The 22,202-nt window shown below is 38.5% G+C and overlaps 1 protein-coding gene across 4 annotated transcripts in view; it reads left to right on the top strand.

Annotated features, from left to right (window-relative positions):
• RFWD3 (ring finger and WD repeat domain 3) overlaps window positions 1–21,845 on the top strand; it is a 57,791-nt gene extending 35,946 nt beyond the window's left edge. For 2 of the 4 annotated variants that reach the window (XM_036926922.2, XM_036926921.2), the window contains exons 7-13: window positions 6,605–6,719; window positions 7,210–7,438; window positions 9,580–9,730; window positions 10,866–11,042; window positions 16,203–16,417; window positions 17,678–17,889; window positions 19,414–21,845. In XM_036926922.2, coding sequence (XP_036782817.1) covers window positions 6,605–6,719; window positions 7,210–7,438; window positions 9,580–9,730; window positions 10,866–11,042; window positions 16,203–16,417; window positions 17,678–17,889; window positions 19,414–19,557 — 1,243 coding nt within the window. In that variant the 3' untranslated portion in view covers window positions 19,558–21,845. Of the gene's footprint in view, window positions 1–6,547; window positions 6,720–7,209; window positions 7,439–9,579; window positions 9,731–10,865; window positions 11,043–16,202; window positions 16,418–17,677; window positions 17,890–19,413 lie in introns of all 4 variants that reach the window. The other 2 variants (XM_036926920.2, XM_036926919.2) reach the window with 1 other exon arrangement.
• Window positions 21,846–22,202: the final 357 nt, after the last annotated feature.

Here is a 22,202-nt window from a genome sequence, read left to right as displayed (position 1 = left end):
GCTGGAAAACCTAGAAGAAATGGACAACTTCCTAGAAAAATACAACCATCCAAGACTGACCAAGGAAGAAATCTAAACAGACCAATTACCAGCTACAAATTGAAGCAGTAATCAAAAAACTACCCAAGAGCAAAACCCCGGGCCAAATGGATTTACAGCGGAATTTTATGAGACATACAGAGAAGACATAATACCCATTCTCCTTAAAGTTTTCCAAAAAAAGAAGACAGAGTACTCCCAAACTCATTCTATGAAGCCCGCATCACTCTAATACCAAAACAAGGCAAAGACCTCACCAAAAAAGAAAATTACAAACCAATATCCCTGATGAACATAGATGCAAAAATACTCAACAAAATATTAGCAAACTGAATTCAAAAATACATCAAAAGAATCATACACCATGACCAAGTGGGATTGATCCCAGGGATGCAAGGATGGTACAACATTCGAAAATCCATCATCATCATCCACCACATAAACAAAAAGAAAGACAAAAACCACATGATCATCTCCATAGATGCTGAAAAAGCATTCGACAAAATTCAACATCCATTCATGATAAAAACTCTCAACAAAATGGGTATAGAGGGCAAGTACCTCAACATAATAAAGGCCATATATGATAAACCCACAGCCAACATCATACTGAACAGCGAGAAGCTGAAAGCTTTTCCTCTAAGATTGGGAACAAGAAACGGATGCCCACTCTTCCCACTTCTATACAACATAGTACTGGAGGTCCTAGCTACGGCAGTCAGACAACACAAAGAAATAAAAGGCATCCAGGCTGGCAAAGAAGAAGTTAAACTGTCCCTGTTTGCAGATGACATGATATGGTACATAAAAAACCCTAAAGAATCCACTCCAAAACTACTAGATCGAATATCTGAATTCAGCAAAGTTGCAGGATACAAAATTAACACACAGAAATCTGTGGCTTTCCTATACACTAACAATGAACTAATAGAAAGAGAAATCAGGAAAACAATTCCATTCACAACTGCATCAAAAAAATAAAATACCTAAGAATAAACCTAACCAAGGAAGTGAAAGACGTGTACCGTGAAAACTACAAGACACTCTTAAGAGAAATTAAAGAGGACACTAACAAATGGAAACTCATCCCATGCTCTTGGCTAGGAAGAATTGATATTGTCAAAATGGCCATCCTGCCCAAAGCAATATACAGATTCAATGCAATCCCTATCAAACTACCAACAGCATTCTTCATCGAACTGGAACAAATAGTTAAAAAATTCATATGGAAACACCAAAGACCCCGGATAGCCAAAGTAATCCTGAGAAGGAAGAATAAAGTGGGGGAATCTCGCTCCCCAACTTCAAGCTCTTTTACAAAGCCACAGAAATCAAGACAGTTAAAGACAGTTGGTACTGGCAGAAGAGCATAGCCACCGACCAGTGGAACAAAATAGAGACTCCAGACATTAACCCAAACATATATGGTCAATTAATATATGATAACAGAGCCATGGACATACAATGGGGAAACAGCCTCTTCAACAGATAGTGCTGGCAAAACTGCACAGCTACATGTAAGAGAATGAAACTGGATCATTGTCTAACCCCATACACAAAAGTAAATTCGAAATGGATCAAAGACCTGAATGTAAGTCATGAAACCATAAAACTCTTAGAAAAAACCATAGGCAAACATCTCTTGGACATAATTATGACTGACTTCTTCATGAACATATCTCCCCAGGCAAGGGAAACAAAAGCAAAAATGAACAAGTTGGACTATATTAAGCTGAAAAGCTTCTGTACAGCAAAAGACACCATCAATAGAACAAAAACGTACCCTGCAGTATGGGAGAATATATTCATAAATGACCGATCTGATAAAGGCTTGACATCCAAAATATATAAAGAGCTCATGCACCTCAACAAACAAAAAGCAAATAATCCAATTAAAAAATGGGCAGAGGAGCTGAACAGACAGTTCTCCAAAGAAGAAATTCAGATGGCCAACAGGCACATGAAAAGATGCTCCACATCGCTAGTCATCAGAGAAATGCAAATTAAAACCACAATGAGATATCACCTCACACCAGTAAGGATCGCCACTATCCAAAAGACAACAAATGTTGGCGAGGATGTGGAAGAAGGGGAACCCTCCTACACTGCTGGTGGGAATGTAAATTAGTTCAACCATTGTGGAAAGCAGTATGGAGGTTCCTCAAAAAGCTCAAAATAGAAATATCATTTGACCCAGGAATTCCACTTCTAGGAATTTACCCTAAGCATACAGCAGCCCAGTTTGAAAAAGACAGTTGCACCCCTGTGTTTATCACAGCACTATTTACAATAGCCAAGAAATGGAAACAACCTAAGTGTCTATCAGTAGATGAATGAATAAAGAAGAAGTGGTACATATACACAATGGAATATTATTCAGCCATAAGAAGAAAACAGATCCTACCATTTGCAACATCGATTGAGCTAGAGGGTATTATGCTCAGTGAAATAAGCCAGGCGGAGAAAGACAAGTACCAAATGATTTCACTCATATGTGGAGTATAAGAACAAAGTAAAAACTGAAGGAACAAAGCAGCAGCAGAATCACAGAACCCAAGAATGGACTGACAGTTACCAAAGGGAAAGGGACTGGGAAGGATGGGAGGGAAGGGAGGGATAAGGGGCTGGGGGAGAGAGGGGTCATTACAATTAGCATGTGTAATGTGGGGGGGTGCACTGGAGTGTTGTGCAACACAGAGAAGACAAGTAGTGACTCTATAGAATCTTAATATGCTGATGGACAGTGACTGTAATGGGGTGTGTGAGAGGGACTTGGTGGGTGGGGGGCGCTTAGTAAAGTTAATGTTCCTCATGTAATTATAAATTAATGATACCAAAATTTAAAAAAATGCGAGCTAGGTAAGTACATTTTCTGCCACAGAAAAACTCAGGGATTTTTCTAGTCAGAAAACCTGTGCCACAGGGGAAAAACGCTAAAGGGATTTTTTCAGGATTAAGGAATATGATGAAAGACAGAAGCTCTGCCAAAGAGAATGAAAATCACAGAAACATATTTTTTGGGTAAAAATGAAGGACCTAAAAAAGAATTAATAAATGACATCAGTGCTCAGGAAAGCAGAGCTAAGAAGTGGAGGAAGACAGACTCCTGAACCTCAAGTCAGCCATGCCTGAAGTTAAATTCCAGTATATTTCTCAGTTCCACTAGTCAGTACATTGGTTTTTTAGTTTCAGTTTGCCTGTTTAAATAAAGTTTCTATGCCTATAATCTAAGGAATATTAACCATATTTCATCACATGACATTTTCATCCCAGAAACACTGGGCAACTGGTTATCATGAAAATCTCCTTCCTTGAAAGGGAGGGAAGTGAAAGAAGGGTGACAGGTGGTAGACTGTGACACTCATTCCTTCTGTGTTCTCTGCACGTCCTGTAAGCCTCTGCTTTGTCAGTGCCTGAGTGCTATGTGCTGACTGGAACAAGTAGATTGAGAAGGAACAAACCAGCTTTTCCTTCTGCAGGAACACTTAGACAAGTCCTTAAACTTAGAATCAGCTCTAAGGCTTTATAAAGCCTTTGGTGATATGACCTGGGGAGGCCAAGACCATGGTGTCTTAAGCCTTCCCTAAATCAAAAACCATAGAGAAACCTACAGCACTATAATAATACTGCACAGCTGACCTGGGCAGCAGACCCATGTGAAAAAATACCTGGGTTTTTTTGTAGCCTATCCAGATCTTCCCTAGGGATTTCATTCACTGCTTGCCCCTGCTTATTGAACACTAAATCAGGGGTTCCCTATCTTACTCTTTGGAGCGAATTCATGACCATCTGGAATACTCTCCAAGTTTTAGTCTCCTTGTCCTAGAATAGGCTTAATGATGCTTTAAAAAAATAAAAAAGGATCTGGCACATTTACTTAAATACTGCCATTTTTGCTTATTGTGTCCCTAAACTCTCCTGCAGCAGCACTCCTCACAAAAGACTGCGTAAGTGAAGCTTTGCACATGAAGTGCAATGCAAGGAATTTTCAGGCTTTTGGAAGCTGAAGAACAACTGCCAGTACATTACTTAGAATATACTTTAAGAAGATTAAAAAATAAAAATAACCAGCTCTGAAAGAGTATAGGAACATGGGTTTCTCGCTCCGTACTGGTAAAAATGTACATGGGTACAAACATTTAGAGAAGCCCTTGGCAGTATACTTCAGAAGCCTTTAAATTATAATTCTACTTCAGGCACTTACTCTAAAGCTATTAAGGATGTGTGCAAACGTTATTTAATGAGACTTGTCATTTATTTAGCATTTTTAATAATCCAAACCAAGAGAATTATTTGGTCGAGTAGAGTCTTACATATCTATGTGATAGACTACTACACATTCATTAAAATGATGAAGTGCACATATATTGCCACATGAAAGCACATTATTGTGAATATATTTTTGCAAACTAGAAAAAATTATCATAGGTAGTCACTGAGGAGTGGGATTACAGATGATTTTAATTTTCCTCATTTATTTTTTCCATTTGTGCCAACAAATACAACATTCTAAAATGGGAGTGGTGTGGAGAGGGAAATTTTGTTGAAATTTCCCTCTCCACACCAAAACAGCAAAACTATTGGTTTGGCTGTTAATGGATGATTAGGTTTAAAAATGTGCTCATTACTGAATTAATCAGTGTGCTCCCTAGTCTCTTTAAAAAATGTGAAGATTTTCAGAATACCTGTAAATACAGTGACTAATAAAATGAGCAACCTTGAACTCAGTTTTATCAGATCTTTAAGTGCTTTGCTGTATTTGTTTTAGGCCTTTTAAACAAGAAATAAATTGTTGCAGATATAGTAGAGGTTTCCTTTTGAATTAATCTCAATTCCATCTCTTTCTCTTTCCCCAGAGGATCTATATCCAGAAGTCATATATAGTATGTTTTAGAAAGTTTATAACTCTTTGCAAATGTACTGGATTAAAATTTTCATTCTGTAGCTTCCTGTCTTGCTTAATAGTATGTTTGGAACACATTCTAGTTGATGTAACTCTAGTTTATTCATTTCAATTTCTGTATAGTATTCTGGTCTGTAATTAGAATTTACCCATAATTGGTGGACATTAAGGTGGTTTCCAATTTCTGTTAATATAAACCATGATGCACAGTTTCTTTAGGTCTAGAAATGGAAGTACTTTATTGGAGGTTACATGTAATTTCAACTTTACTAGATATTGTCAAATTGCTCTTCCAAGAAGCCATTACCAGTTCATACTCACACCAACGACAGTGTAAGGGATTTCTTATTTTTTTCCTATCCTTGCCCACTTTGTATTATGAGACTTAAGTTTTGCCAGTCTTGTGGGGTGAAGTAGTATTTATTTAATTTTCATCCTTTCAGTTACTAATGAGGTTGACCATCTACAGTCTGGTTTTATGAATAACGAGTTGTAGCATAACTATTAAGTAATATGTTCTTTCTGTATAAATTTTCATTGCTACCTCTATCCTAAATATTTTTTGCGTAGACTATTCTTTCGATCCATGGTCTATTTATTAATTCTTATACCAGTCTTCCAAGTTACAATTTATTATAGCATTAAAATATGTCCTCTCATTTTGTTCTTCATACTGACTTTGCTATTCTTGGCAGTTTGCTCTTTCATATTTTAAAGTTAGTTTGCTAATAAGTTCCATCAAAAACCCTTTGAGATCTTAACTGAAATTGCATTAAGTTTTTAGAGTAACTTGAGCTGTCCCATCTTCATGATTTTGAGTCTCTCCAGCCACAAACATTGTATAGCATCCTTCTGCTTATTCACTCTTTTCTTGTGTCTTACAAGTGTACTTTGCTTCACAAAGGTCTTGCATGCACTTTCACTTTATTTTTAGTTTGTGGGTTCTCTTGACTTTTCCATGAAGATAAATAAGGGAGCTTTATCCCTTCCTTTTCCATTTTCACCTTTTTTCTAAACCATCTCATTGAATTGGAAATCTGTCTTTGCATTTCATATTTTGAAACTGTCTTTAGGTACATGCAAATTCATGATTTTTATTCTTGGTGAATGGGTCCTTTCATTATCCATTGTTCCTCTTTATGCCTATTCATGCTTCTTAATTCTAACTAGTCTTTTATTAGCATGTCCCTGGTATGCACTTTTTAACTTCAGTCTCTTTTTTTTGTAGCATTAAGAGTATAGAGTATCTCATAAACAACTGATACCTTATTATTTTCTTTCAATCCAGCAGATAATCTTGATCTTTTGACCTGTCACTTTACTCATAATTTGGTCCTAACTCAAGCAGCGAACTTGGCTCTGTTTTCTTATTTTGCATTTTTTGCATTTTTAGTCCCCATTCCCTAGTAGGAGTCAAACTCTTGGCCCTTACTACTTACTTTACCACTGAAGCCCAAAAGACTTAAAAGTTCAGCTCTGCTTACTACGTTTCTGTGCTGTTTCTGGACTTAAGAGATTTTTTTCTCTTGTTGTATTTTACTCATTGTCATAACATATTTACAACTAAGTATGTGTATCATAGCATGAATTTACTATGCTGTCTAGATCAGAATTCTTCTGTAGCCATCCTAATCTCCACTTGTTGCTGACTTATCCCTCTAGTTCCTTACTAAAGGAGCAGATCCTAAGGAAGCAGGCCGAGTTAGAATCGGCACAGTGCCGGCTCCAACTTCAAGTCCTCTCTGATGAATGCACTAGGCTTCACAGTTGTGTCCAGGTAAGTTTGTCCTTTCTAATCCAAAGAAGTTTGGGATAGGAATTGAAAAGGAATCCAGATATTACTCAAGTACATCTCACAAACAAATAAGATTTAGCAAGTTTTTCAGGAAAGCAATATAATTAACTTTTATTATATTAGAGTGTTTGAAGCTTATACACTTAAGAATAAATTCTACTGCAGTCTGAATTTTTAAAAAATTAAACGCTGGCTAATAATTCCAACTTGTTAAATTATTTCACCTCTCTGAATCTACCAGTAAAATGAGGGCTTTAGACAGAAAAGCCATTAAAGACTTCCAGCACTGATATTTTATTATTCTGTGCTGCATTTCAATTGCCTATTGAACTAGTGAAAATAGCAATTCTCTAGAATTATTGTTAATATTTTCATGTACTGGATAGGAAATCTCCTTATATTAAATCAAGAAACTGCACAAGGGGAATATCAAATGAAAAACGTCATGTTTACAAAATCTTTTTCATTTTAGGACTTGCAACAACTTGTGCAGCAGCATCAGCAACAGATTTCACAGCAACCCGGGGGCTCCCAAGCACGTAGTCGAAGCTACCTGCCCTCCAGCCAGGCCCAGCACAAGTATCATTTCCAGAAGACCTTCACCGTGTCTAAGACAGGAAACTGCCGCATCATGGCATACTGTGATGCTCTGAGCTGCCTGGTGGTGTCTCAGCCTTCTCCTGAGGCCTCCTTCCTTCCAGGTGAACAGTCCAGAACCTGTGCTTTCATGTTCATTGTAGGACTTCATGTATTTTTCTCCCCCCCTTTTGGAGAATCCAGGACTCATTAGTAGGTGAACGCTCACCACACCCACCAAATCACCTTTTCCTAGTCAGTTCCCTGTTAATTCAGATATTTTCAGGTGCTATAAAGATATCTTTGGTGTCTGTTGACTTCATTCTGTATGTTTGTTTGCCAGGAGGTTAGAAATACTGATAACCATGGAAAAGTGAGAGAAATGAGATCCTTGAAGTGTGGATCACACAGAAGGCACCACTTCCTCTATGTCCCTTAAAGTTACAGATTTATTTCAGACTGGAAATATTTTTAAAAACTAACTCTAGGAGGGCCAAGTCAAGTTGAAACAAGATTTAGTCTTTATTTTCAGTAGTGTTCAAAGTGACAGATTTCAAGGAAAAGAATTGGAATACATAGATTATTTTGTTAATACTACACTAATTTTCTCATACTTTGTGCTTTTTAAGTTTAATTTTAAGTTGTGTTGATGTTGAAAACCAATCTCCTCACAGGCCTAATTAATTCCTAAATGTTGTAGTTGTTTCTTTATACTGTCTTGAGCTATGATTCCTGCCAACTCTCAAGTCCCTTTATTTGAGCCTGATTTCCTGTTTCCCCACTTAGAAATTCCATTCAAATACTTCAAAACTGTGTCCCCCCAAACTTATATATATATATACAGGATTAGGAGTGAAAGCCCTAAATTTTCTTTTTTTTCTATTCACTGGTATTAGCTGTACTGAGAGAAGCTCCCATTGAGGGGAAAGTAAAAGAATTATTTGTAATATTCATATGTCCCATGGAAATTTTTAGTGGAAAGATTTATCACAAACTAAAACCTTCCCCACAAATGGGGAAAATAGTATTTTTTTGAATTGTTCCCCAATTGGGTATAATCTGTTCCTTTTTTCTTAATGCTTCTATTCCACTCTGTGTAGCTGTCTCTTGATAGCCAGCTGGTGCTCCTTATTTCCTTAATGGTAAGCTAGCAAGTATTCATGTTCTTGGTTAATTTAAAGCCTTTAGTTTCCCTGTTTGTCTCTGACTCCTAGTTCTATTTCAGGAAAAACACTGACTTTTCTCACTTGGTTCCCTAGGTAAGCTGAGTATGATTCCGGGCTTTCTTAAATCTAGGATTTGACAAATCCTGTTGTTTATAATTCAAATAATAATAGATACTTAGTAGAAATAGATACATTATCATAGTCTAGCAAGAGAAAAGAGTGACAAATTAAAGAGGACACATTTTGGGTTTTTTTCCCCCCTCCTGGAATAATATACATTGATTAGAATACTTGAGGTATCATCTGTTTTCATTCCATTTCAGACAAATGTAGTATATGTTGTCCACCTGATAGAGAAATTACCTCCATTATTTATTGTTCACTGCCTCTTCTGTGTCTTCAGTTCTGTGGTTCAAGTGGAATAGTCTCTCTCTTAACAGCTTTATTAAAGTATAATTGACCTATAATAAATTGTACATATTTAAAGTATGCAGTTTGATGAGTTTTCATAGATGAATACACCACTGAAGCCATCACCACATAGAGTCAAGATAATGAACATACCTGTTAGCCCATTTTCTTATGCCCTTTTGTAATCCACCTCCCTCCTGTCCCTCCTTTCCCATTCCCAGACAACCACTGGTCTACTTTCTGTTATTGTATATTAGTTTACATTTTTAGAATTTTGTGTCATTTTTTATAATTTTAAAAGTATTTTAATTTTGATCATGGAATTACAGTGTTCCTCTTATTGGCTTCTTTTAGTGTAAGTTTTCTGGGATTCCTCCATATTGTGTTTATCAGTAGTTCATTCCCTTTTACTGCTGGGTAGTATTCCATTGTATGTGTGTGACACACACCTACATATATATATCCACATATAGTGTGGCTTATCCATTCACCTGTTGACAGACATTTGGAATGGAATATATTTTTTAAAATAAATTATAGCCCTAGGAAATTTTTATTTTCTTTATTTCATCAGCTGTTTTCCAGGGACTTAAATGCCTAGAAAGATGAACAAAGGAACTACTTGAAAAGGTAGTTTTGCCCTAATTTAACTTTCAGTGATCTCTTTTACACTCTCTTACCTTTGGCAGGCTTTGGTGTTAAGATGTTGAGTACTGCCAACATGAAAAGCAGTCAGTACATTGCCATGCATAGCAAACAGATCCGTGGACTGGCTTTCAGCAGTCAGCCCAAAGGCTTACTGCTCTCTGCTTCCCTGGACAGCACTATTAAATTGACCAGGTGAGTGCTTTGGGTAGGAAGATGGGGCCTGGGCTATTTAGTGTTAAACAGCATGGACATTAGCATCTGCATTATGATAGCTTTAGATTGCTCTATGGAGGAATGGGCCTGAGGCATTGTCTTCTGAAATCCTGGTTCACCGAATTTGTTTGTTTGTTTGTTTGTTTGTTTGCTTTAAAAGAAGACAGTAGGGCACAAAACAGTATATATAGTGTTCCATTTCTTTAAAATTATACACAATAGATCTTAAAGCCATGCAGATGAGAGTAACACCCTAGAAATGATAGAATATCCTTATGGAGGGTACTTTGATCCCTAGCCCAATGAAATCACCGTACCAGCTTGGGACTGCTTGCTTCTAATCTGTTACCTGAATCATTCTGCTTAACAAAAATACTCACCAGAACTTACTTTCCTGGAGGGCCATGATAATGTCCCTCATCAGTGACCCTCAGCTACTATACTATCTCTCACATGCTCTGAGTGCCATGAACCAGGTCTTAGTGTGCTCCTTGACTTTATCTTTTAGAATATAGTTCTGATCAGCTGTCTGATAGTTGGTTTCCTGTTTCTGCCATGAAATCTGAGGGACATTGTGATAGTACTATCAGGCCTGATAAGCCTTTTGTCTTCTCTAGAATGCTACAACTTAGTTTTGCCCTGAATCTCAATTTACCACTATGTTTTTTGTGGTATGTATATGCCATGATTTTTTATAGAGGAGGGGGTGGGGAAAAAATAGTAAATACCAAAATGTTATTAATTTTTTACTACTTTTGGATGGTGGATTATAACTTACTGTTCTCGCATATATCTTCTAATTTTTCAACCTTGAATATTGATGACCTGTTTAATTGGTAACTTTGGAGAAAGTAATGGGCAGGGTTGGAAATACAGTGTTTAAATGGTCCTTTAACTTAATTCTTTTACTGCCTTACATTTCAAGAGGAAAACCTATGTCCCCAAAACAAATACTTTGGAATTAAAAGAAGTTATCTGGGCATTCACTAGAGAAAACTGGGAATAGTTCAAGTCTGTGGGGGCATGTTCTTAAAAGATAAGCATTGAAACTATAATCTTTGCATCTTTGATTTTTCTTAATGCATAGTTGTAAAAGTCTCTTGCATCTCCACAGCCTGGAAACAAATACGGTGGTGCAGACTTACGACGCTGGACGTCCTGTCTGGAGCTGCTGCTGGTGTCTTGATGAAAACAATTACATTTATGCTGGACTGGTCAACGGTTCAATCCTGGTGTATGACCTTCGATACACAGGCAGTCATATCGAGGAGTTAGTACCTCAGAAAGCCAGGTAGAGAGCCACTCACTTTTTTTCCTGTAGGTAACAGCTTTCTCTTAGACTGTTACTGTATTAACTCTCTTCTGAGAGTGTTTCTCAGTCAAAAATCCCTTGTAAAGGGCAGTTCTGTGAGTCCACTGATCTATTCTCACTTCAGAATCAGTAACATCCTTACAATTTGTGTTCATTACATTTCACATAGTAGGAAGCTCTGGTGTAAGGTTCATATAGTCACTTGTCACCCATCATAGCAAAATGAAGTTAGATCTATATTCAGAACCCAGATCCACTACATTCAAGCAACATTTCTTGGTCATGTTTTCCCGGTCTCTTAAGATACACTTGCTTTAATGGCCACATGCCTAACACAAAGGAAGAGATCAAAGCGTAGCCCAATAAAAAAGGATTTAACTTCCCTAATTGATAGCTAAACCGACTTTGTCTGAAGATACCATATTACTATGATTTATCATTTATAATCCAGTTATAGAATTAGGTTTGTTAATTCAGCCCAAGTTCTGAGGGTAAGTGGCTACCAGCTGTTCAGAATATATTGAGTACCATTTGGGCGTGTTATTCTCCTGGAGGTATAAAGTTTGGAAAGGAGATTGGCATCTATGACATAGGCCAAAATGAGAAGTACTTTAAAAGAGAATTTCCACTTCCAATTTGAATATGTGTAAGGGGGAGCATGGGGATCTAAACATAAAAAATATCACTGTAGTAATTACTGAAACTTAGGTTCAGCACTTTGAGGTTTTCTTTTCATTTGGGTGGGGTGAAATCATACTTCTGTGATGTGGTCTATAGGCCTGAAGATGACTAATGTAAATTTATACAAATGTGAACTCCTGACTAACAAGGTTAACTGCTATTGATGTAGAGGGATAGGATAACAAAAAAAGAGCAAGGAAAGAATGCTTTAGTTTTCTTTGGTTCACTGCATTGTGACAGGAAATTAAATCAGCCAAAGGGATCCCTTTGGCAACTTATGTGGAAATGAGTTCTTGAGATTATAATTTGCAGGCTAATATTTTGGAGAGAATTCTTAGCTTGTAGTCCTGGTCATATGTTGACAGAAAGAAATTTAGAAACTCTCTAAAGAAACCATCCTGTTTTTTAATTAAAATGTAATTGCTGTCTATACCCAAAAGCAGCAGGATACACATTATTCTCAAGTGCACATGAAACATTCTCCAGAATAGACCACATACTAGGCCACAAAAAGAGCCTCAGTATATTCAAAAAGATTGAAATTCTACCAACCAACTTCTCACACCACAAAGGTATAAAACTAGAAATAAATTGTACAAAGAAAGCAAAAAGACTCACAAACACATGGAAACTTAACAACATGCTCCTAAATAATCAGTGGACCAACGACCAAATTAAAATAGAGATCAAGCAATATATGGAAACAAATGACAACAACAACACAAAGCCCCAACTTCTGTGGGATGCAGCCCAAGCAGATTTAAGAGGAAAGTATATAGCAATCCAGGCATAAAGAAGGAAGAACAATCCCAAATGAATAGTCTAAAGTCACAATTATCAAAATTGGAAAAAGAAGAACCAATGAGGCCTAAGTTGGCAGAAGGAGGGACATAATAAAGATCAGAGAAGAAATAAATAAAATTGAGAAGAATGAAACAATAGAAAAAATCAATGAAACCAAGAGCTAGTTCTTTGAGAAAATAAACAAAATAGATAAGCCTCTAGCCAGACTTATTAAGAGAAAAAGAGAATCAGCACACATCAACAGAATCAGAAATAAGAAAGGAAAAATCACGATGGACACCACAGAAATACAAAGCATTATTAGAGAATACTATGAAAACTTATATGCTAACAAGCTGGAAAACCTAGAAGAAATGGACAACTTCCTAGAAAAATACAACCTTCCAAGACTGACCAAGGAAGAAACAGAAAATATAAACAGACCAATTACCAGCAACGAAATTGAAGCGGTAATCAAAAAACTACCCAAGAGCAAAACCCCCCCAGGCCAGACGGATTTACCTTGGAATTTTATCAGACATACAGAGAAGACATAATACCCATTCTCTTTAAAGTTTTCCAAAAAATGGAAGAAGAAGGAATACTCCCAAACTCATTCTATGAAGTCAGCATCACCCTAATACCAAAACCAGGCAAAGACCCCATCAAAAAAGAAAATTACAGACCAATATTCCTGATGAACATAGATGCAAAAATACTCAACAAAATAGTAGCAAACCAAATTCAAAAATACATCAAAAGGATCATATACCATGACCAAGTGGGATTCATCTCAGGGATGCAAGGATGGTACAACATTAGAAAATCCATCATCATCCACCACATAAACAAAAAGAAGGACAAAAATCACATGATCATCTCCATAGATGCTGAAAAAGCATTCGACAAAATTCAACATCCATTCATGATATAAACTCTCAACAAAATGGGCACAGAGGGCAAGTACCTCAACATAATAAAGGCCATATATGATAAACCCACAGCCAACATCATACTGAACAGTGAGAAGCTGAAAGCTTTTCCTCTGAGATCGGGAACAAGACAGGGATGCCCACTCTCCCCACTGTTATTCAACATAGTACTGGAGGTCCTAGCCATGGCAATCAGACAAAGAAATACAAGGAATCCAGATTGGTAAAGAAGAAGTCAAATTGTCCCTGTTTGCAGATGACATGATATTGTACATAAAATACCCTAAAGACTCCACTCAAAAACTACTAGAACTAATATCTGAATTCAGCAAAGTTGCAGAATACAAAATTAATACACAGAAATCTGTGGCTTTCCTATACACCAACAATGAACTAACCGAAAGAGAAATCAGGAAAACAATTCCATTCACAATTGAATCAAAAAGAATAAAATACCTAGGAATAAACCTAACCAAGGAAATGAAAGATCTATACCCTGAAAACTATAAGACACTCTTAAGAGAAATTAAAGAGGACACTAACAAATGGAAATGCATCCCATGCTCTTGGCTAGGAAGAATTGATTTTGTCAAAGTGGCCATCCTGCCCAGAGCAATCTACAGATTCAGTGCAATCCCTATCAAATTACCAACAACATTCTTCAACGACCTGAAACAAATAATTCAAAAATTCATATGGAAACACCAAAGACCCCGAAGAGCCAAAGCAATCCTGAGAAGGAAGAATAAAGGGGGAGGGATCTCACTCCCCAACTTCAAGCCCTACTACAAAGCCACAGTAATCAAGACAGTTTGGTACTGGCACAAGAATAAATGCCCAGACCAGTGGAACAGAATAGAGACTCCAGACATTAACCCAAACATATATGGTCAATTTATGTATGATAAAGGAGCCATGGACATACAATGGGGAAATGACAGCCTCTTCAATAGTTGGTGTTGGCAAAACTGGACAGCTACATGTAAGAGAATGAAACTGGATCATTGTCTAACCCCATACACAAAAGTAAATTCGAAGTGGATCAAAGACCTGTATGTAAGTCATGAAACCATAAAACTCTTAGAAAAAAACATAGGCAAAAATCTCTTGGACATAATTATGAGTGACTTCTTCATGAACATAACTCCCCAGGCAAGGGAAACAAAAGCAAAAATGAACAAGTTGGACTATATTAAGCTGAAAAGCTTCTGTACAGCAAAAGACACCATCAATAGAACAAAAAGGTATCCTACAGTATGGGAGAATATATTCATAAATGACCGATCTGATAAAGGCTTGACATCCAAAATATATAAAGAGCTCATGCACCTCAACAAACAAAAAGCAAATAAGCCAATTAAAAATGGGCAGAGGAACTGAACAGACAGTTCTCCAAAGAAGAAATTCAGATGGCCAACAGACATGAAAAGATGCTCCACATCGCTAGTCATCAGAGAAATGCAAATTAAAACCACATTGAGATATCAACTCACACCAGTAAGGATCGCCACCATCCAAAAGACAAACAATAAAAGTTGGTGAGGTTGTGGAGAAAGGGGAACCCTCCTACACTGCTGGTGAGAATGTAAATTAATTCAACCATTGTGGAAAGCAGTATGGAGGTTCCTCAAAAAACTCAAAATACAAATACCATTTGACCCAGGAACTCCACTCCTAGAAATTTAGCCTAAGAATGCAGGAGCCCAGTTTGAAAAAGACATATGCACCCCTGTGTTTATCACAGCACTATTTACAATAGCCAAGAAATGGAAGCAACTTAAGTGTCCATCAGTGGATCAATGGATAAAGAAGATGTGGTACATATACACAATAGAATATTATTCAGCCATAAGAAGAAAACAAATCCTACCATTTGCAACAACATGGATGGAGCTAAATGGGTAATATGCTCAGTGAAATAAGCGAGGCGGAGAAAGACAAGTACCAAATGATTTCACTCATATGTGGAGTATAAGAACAAATTAAAAACTGTAAAAACTGAAGGAACAAAACAGCAGCAGACTCACAGAACCCAAGAATGGACTAACAGTTACCAAGGGGAAAGGGACTGGGGATGGTGGGTGGGAAGGGAGGGATGGGTTGGGGGGAAGAAAGGGGGCATTACGATTTGCATGTATAATGTGGGGGAGGCACAGGGAGGTCTGTGCAATACAGAGAAGACAAGTAGTGATTCTACAGCATCTTACTACACTGATGGACAGTGACTGTAATGGGGTTTGTGGGGGGGACTTGGTGAAGGGGGGAACTTAGTAAACAAAATGTTCCTCATGTAATTCGAGATTAATGATACCAAAATTTTTAAAAAATGTAATTGCTTTACACTGTGAAGGATCTGTCAACTACAGTTTTTCAGCGCTTTTTTATTAGTTGTGTATGCTGTTTTTCCTTCCTGACTTTTCTTCTGTACATGGCTAACCCCATTTCCAGAAGCTTCACACCAGTCAAGCTTCCTTGTGATTGTGATCTTGTAGTGTTACATTTCATAGTCGGTTTTTTTACTGCTCTTAGAACATGGGGTGTCTCTTTCGAAATTGGATGCAGGAGATGATATGCATGCTTTTGTTTCTACAGAGTAAGTTGATAATTGTTACCAGATGTCAGAGGATAGGAACCCACAGAAGGTTTTTAGCTTTTTCTGTAGACGGGTAGGAATGTGTTTAAGGGCTCATGGAGCAGTCCAAGTACTGGAGTGTTAAGACATGTTTCCTTTGATTCCCTTCAGATGCCCACTGGTATCCTTGTCGTACATACCCAGAGCTGCCTCTGCTGTGTTTCCATATGGTGGAGTATTGGCCGGAACCTTGGAGAATGCTTCCTTCTGGGAGCTGAAAATGGGCTTTTCTCATTGGCCTCATGTGCTGCCTGTGGAGCCAGGGGGCTGCATAGACTTTCAGACTGAGAGCAGCACCCGGCATTGTCTTGTGACCTATAGGCCTGGTAGGTGTTGGGATGTCCTTGCAAGCTCTCCTGTGTTTCTTATGGGGAGCATATTGGTAGAGGAGAGGAAAGGAGAACTTGTCTTACCATTCATTCAGGTGGCACTACTAAGCTCCTCACAGTCTGATAGCTCTTGCTACTCCAGTGGATGGTGGCCCATGTTCCTCTATAGAGCCTGCCTCTGCTCCTCACTTGTGTGAATTGGGACAGATTTTGCCTGGTACTCCCTGAAATGAATAAGCCACTTCAGGAGCCCCCATGACTGAAAGCAGTGATGGAATGAGAAGACCTTCTGTTGAGGCCATGAGCTACCCTTGAATGAGTTTCATGTCTTCTGCCTGCTCCTTACTTCACTTAAGAGAAAGGCTTAGATGAAGGGCCCAGAACAGGGTCTCTCCTCATGTGGGACCAACAAAGGCAAGTAGAGAGTAGATGAACGACCAGGTTGTGTGGGCCTACGAAGCTGAATTCAATTGCTTCCAGAACTGGAAGTGAACTGGGACAGCCAACTGCGCTTAAGTTCACAGGTCCTTTCTAACATGAAAAGTATGAACCTAGGCAGGTGTTTCATCAGAGAGTCATCTGAGTGCCCATACTTCTGCTAGGTTTAAGATTTATTTGAGGTGAGAAGCTGCCTCAGCAGATTTTTTTTACCTTTTTGGTTCTTAGCCTTCTCATAGGTCCTCCACCTCTAAGGCTGTAACTTGTGTAGAAAGCTTACAGGTCCCATTTTGTTCCATAGCTTTTGTTTACCTCCCAGCAGAATCACCGGGACATGTTTCCCCTTCTGCTTTCACTTATGAAAGTGTACATTTCCAGGGATTAATGGGGCCCTCACGGGGGGGAGGAAAAAAAACTTGTAGTCAGAACTCTTAAGGAAGATACCAATCCACGCAGAGGTCTGGCAGCAGGATACATGGATTTTATTCTCAGGATTGTTTTAGGATCTGGATTTCATCTGTGCTGTCAGTTTGTTGTTGGTACTCCTTTGCTTTGTAGCTGTTCTTGATGGCTTAAAAATTGTGGCTTTTCTGTTACTACTATGATGGACAGTGACTATAATGGGGTATGTGGTGGGGACTTGATAATGGGGAGAATCTAGTAACCACAATGTTGCTCATGTAATCGTATATTAATGATACCAAAAGAAAAGAAAAAAAATTGTGGCTTTTTCACTCAGTGGTAAGCATCTGAAGTTCAGGTACTTGGTTAATTTCTTTGGACCACCCCCATGGGTGGTCCCCCATCTGTATCCTGTAGATAAAAATCACAGCACCTTACGAAGTGTGTTGATGGAGATGTCCTACAAGCTGAATGACGCTGGAGAGCCAACCTGCTCCTGCCATCCTGTACAGACATTTCTTGGGGGACCCACTTGCAAACTGCTGACCAAAAGTGCCATTTTCCAAAACCCAGATAATGATGGCAGAATCCTAGTGTGTACCGGGGATGAAGCATCAAATTCTGCCCTGGTGAGATTATTTTTTATACACAAGTATATGAAACAAAAGCCAAAGTTTTTCATAATTGCATATTATATGCCTGTATATGTATGGTGGTTTATTTTTTTACACGAGTCACACTTTACCTACTGTTATTTGCCCTTTTCCCATTTAACTTCCTGTCTTGGATATCTTTCCATTTCAGTATCTGTAAATTCACCTCATTCTTTTTACTTGAGCTATAGTGTACCATGAACCATGTTGTAAACCTTAAGAAAAAAAAAGCACTACTGATGAAACCCATATAAAATAATTGATTCAGGCATCAGCTTCATCAATTCAGGATGAAACCAACAGGTGAGAGATTGATGGGGAGTTTTACAGTAGAGTGGTCATCCTATCACATCTGAGCACATTGATCACTGTTAACATCAATGGGTTAACAAAAAATAATTTGCCTCTTGATGTAAGGCACTGAAGCACACAGCACCTTCTGAGAATGTACTTGAACTTGAATCTCATCAAGCATTAGAGCATTCACTGGCCACACAAGCATTTGAAATATGGTTGGTGTGAATGAAGAAGTTTATTTTTAGATTTTAATTTAAATATAAATAGGCTGTATGGCTAGTGGCCATCATATTAGATAACACCTCTATGGAGTCTAATGCTAACTTTCATTTACTGGCATTGCAGTGGATAGAGGAAGAAGAAGTTAAATAGCACAAAAAGCAGACAGACAAATCTAGGTTGTGGATGTTATGTAGGACCACTGACAGAGCTACAACAAGTCAGTGACAGAAAAAAGAAAGTGGGAGTTTGGATGTGCTGTAGATTAAAAGAGACTTACTAAAATTTACCAGATGTAATGTAGGCCTTACTTGAATCCTGATTCAAACAAACCAAATGTAAAAAGAGACCATCAGAAAATCTTGAATATGCATTAGGTGTTAAAGAATACTATGATATTATTCATTTTATTGGACACGATGACACTGAAGTGTAAGAAAATGTCTTTTTTTAGAGATGCATAATTAAGCATATATGGGTAAAATGACATGCAGTTGGAAAAGAAGTAGAATCAATAAAACATGTAGAAGTTTAATAATCAGGGTGATGGATAGCTTATTGTACTATTCTACTTTTTTATTACTTAAAAATTTTTTTTCATAATAAAAGACTTTTTAAAAGGAAAAGAAAACACCCTTTAGAAGATAGGTTCCATGAGGGCAGGAACAGGGATTTCTTGTCTTGTTGACCCTTCTGTCCCTAGGTGAGTGCCAGGCACAATGATTGAAGGGATAAATGCTAAGCTTGTTTTCAGATACACTCACAGATAGACTCATTGCTGATTGCAGTAGGTGAGGCCATACCCGAATGGTATCAGAAATGCCAGCTTTCTGTGCAACTTTGTGAAGGTTAGAGACAGTCTGTTTTCCTCCCCAGGCAGTACTCTCTCTGAAGCTCTTTTCAGAGTTGTTTGATGGTAAAGAAAGCAATTCCTCTAGCCGAATTGAATGACTCCTGACCTTTATCTCTGCTTGTCTTCTTTAGCTGTGGGATGCTGGCAGTGGCTCATTGCTGCAGGATCTTCAGGCTCATCAGCCTGTCTTGGACATCTGCCCTTTTGAGGTGAACCATAACAGCTACCTGGCTACCTTAACAGAGAAGATGGTCCATATCTATAAGTGGGAATGAACATGGTCTTGACATTTTCATCAGGTGCTGCTGGTTAATGTCAAATGTTGTTTACTAGCACCTAGCAGCCCTGAACAAGATCTCTGCTGTTGTCTGTGCCTAGAACTTTGGGATCATGGTTACTTTGGGTTAGTCCTATTCTAGGACTGCAGGTCACTAAAACATTACAGACTGTGTATGTGCTGTGTCCATCAACAGAGTAAGTAACTGGTATTCTATCTACATTATTCATTTATTGGGTTAAAAGCTTTCTTGAGAAGCTGTAATTTTCATCAGACTTTCTGCTGGAACTGAGTATTCTTCCAGAAGTCATTTAGGATATGAATGTACACCATGCATTTTCTGGAGGGTGTAACATCTTAATTGAGTAATCTTGTCACTTGAGCTATCTGACTTGGGAATATTTAAGTCCCAGAAGGGACTAACCATTTTAGTACTGCCTGGATGCAGCATGGAGGCAGAAGTCTTCATTTCATTTCAACACAAGAGGGCACTGTAGAACCTGGAGAAGAGTTTGATCTATTTCTGACCTTGTGGGCTAACAACCTTTTGGTTAGTCGGTCTCATCCCCACAGATGACATGTGTGGTGAGCACATCTGGTTTGCTCTGTGGCAGCAACAGGTATGTCCTAGGTGTTCCAAATAGAGCACCTCCTAGCAAGCCCAGTGATGGAGGTGACTGACAAGCTATAGACCTTTTCCTAACACCGTGTACATAAGTTCATCACATTGTGGAAGCCAAGGAAAGGGAACAGTTGTTCAAAGATATTTTTTTCTATTCAGCTTAGAATCTCAGGATGGTTTTATATAAGTCAGTGCTTTGAGGACTACTCCTTTTCCCTCTCACTAGGAAAAGGTGAGCAATATATCAAAGCTGTTACTTGAGTCTCTTCTAGCTAGCATCAGAAATCAGGAGCAGACTAACCGAGAGGCTTACAAAAGAGAAGCTGCCTGGAGTGCTGCTGGAAACAGAAGAAGGGCTTGTCTCTTCCATTTTGAAAGAGTTCACATCTAAATAAAGCCAACCCATCAGTGTGAGGGGCCTTGAGTGTGTTGAAATTCCCAGGTAAAACGTTCCCTGTGTGTAATTGATGTTTGATTCCAATTTCACCTGATTTGCCTCCCTTTCTAAAAGTGTTGTTATTAAGATAGTTATTCTCAGGAAGATAGTGGTTGGAGACCTATATGGGTTTCAGGGAAATGCCCACCAGCTTTCATTCCAACCCTGGATTGTCCAACATTGGGAGCTGTACTTTACTCTAATAGAGGATTTAGTTTATATCTGTTTGCTTTGCCTAAAGCTATTCCCTAAACAACTGTCCACTACAGAACATGCCTCAAGGTGTAGGCAGTGAGTGTCCTGTTCTTGGGAACAGAGTAGTTAACAATGTGATTTTTCTTAAATAACTCTGTAGAAATGTTATCATTTTTATTTTAAAACAGTTCTGTCCTGTCAACTCCTGTGCTGTTTTCAGCCATTCTCTCCAGCAAGAGGTCATTGCAGTAGATTTCCCCAGAACTTCCTACAAGTTCTAGTTGTGCCTTTTAAAGAGTAGCCTTCTGTTTAAAGGCATCTTTCAAAAAGCCAGTTGCCTGGGCCTAGGAAAGAGCCCCCTTTTCTCAGAGGAAATACTCTTTCTATATGTTGATGAATAAGAATGACTGCCGAGGCTTACAACTTCAGTGGCTGAAACGGATTTGAATTAAAAAGCAGAACACATCTGGTTTCAGCAGATTGTCAGAGGATGCAGGCAGTCAGGCCCTGGCCCCCTTTGCCTTTGGCAGGGGCCAAGCCCACGGCAGGTTAGGATCTGTAGAGTGCTGAAGTACACTCAGCTGATGCTGATTGATTCCCTCAAGAGTAGGAACCAAAGGACAACCAGGGAAGTTGAGTGAATCTCAGGTCTCACCAGTCCTTACATTCCTCCAGTCAATTTGGATGTTTTAGGGGCAAACTCATGTGATGACGACTGATTTTTCCAAAGGAAAAGGCTTCTCCCCCAACTGCCCCACATCATCTGCCTCAGCCTGGCAGAAATGTGCATCTGTGGACCTAAGACTCTGGTCTCCTGTTCGCCCCCGGCTCTGCAACACCATGCTCACTTGCCCCTGTGACTAAGGTCATTTTCCCATTTGAGGGTGTGGAATTAAGCAGACCTAAAGCATTTTGTTGTTTTATGTATCCTTGTACCTGTTTTGAAAACAGGACAGTGGGATCTCTGTTCTGTATTTTAATGTTTTTGTCTTATGTTTCGCTGTTCATTTTAAAATAAAGCATTTGCCTTGTGTATGGACTCCTGGTGTCTTTTGTCTCTGACTGCCAGAAGCAGAAGCACATCTGCTGGTTGGGAGAGGGATATTTCTCCACCATGCAGAACAGAGTCTGCATTGCACAAGAATGCTCCCTGGTTCTTATTTAAGATAGCATCTTATTTAAATAGATGATGTGGTTGAGGCCCTAGCTGGCAATTCTATTTTGCTGTTATTAATGGGAAGCTGTGTGTTTGCCTCGTAAGAACTTTCCCACACTGGTTATTTGTCTGTTTACTCTCAGATCTAAGAGTCTGAATCCTGCAAACTATATTTCCTGAACTCCCTTCACGTGCATTGTGCTGGCTTCCTGTTAAGTTTCTTTGAACCTGGAA

Source organism: Manis pentadactyla, chromosome 15, assembly GCF_030020395.1.
Source record: "Manis pentadactyla isolate mManPen7 chromosome 15, mManPen7.hap1, whole genome shotgun sequence".
NCBI lineage: Eukaryota > Metazoa > Chordata > Mammalia > Pholidota > Manidae > Manis > Manis pentadactyla.
The sequence above is the reverse complement of the archived record's forward strand: the minus strand, read 5'-3'. Positions and strand labels throughout refer to the sequence as shown.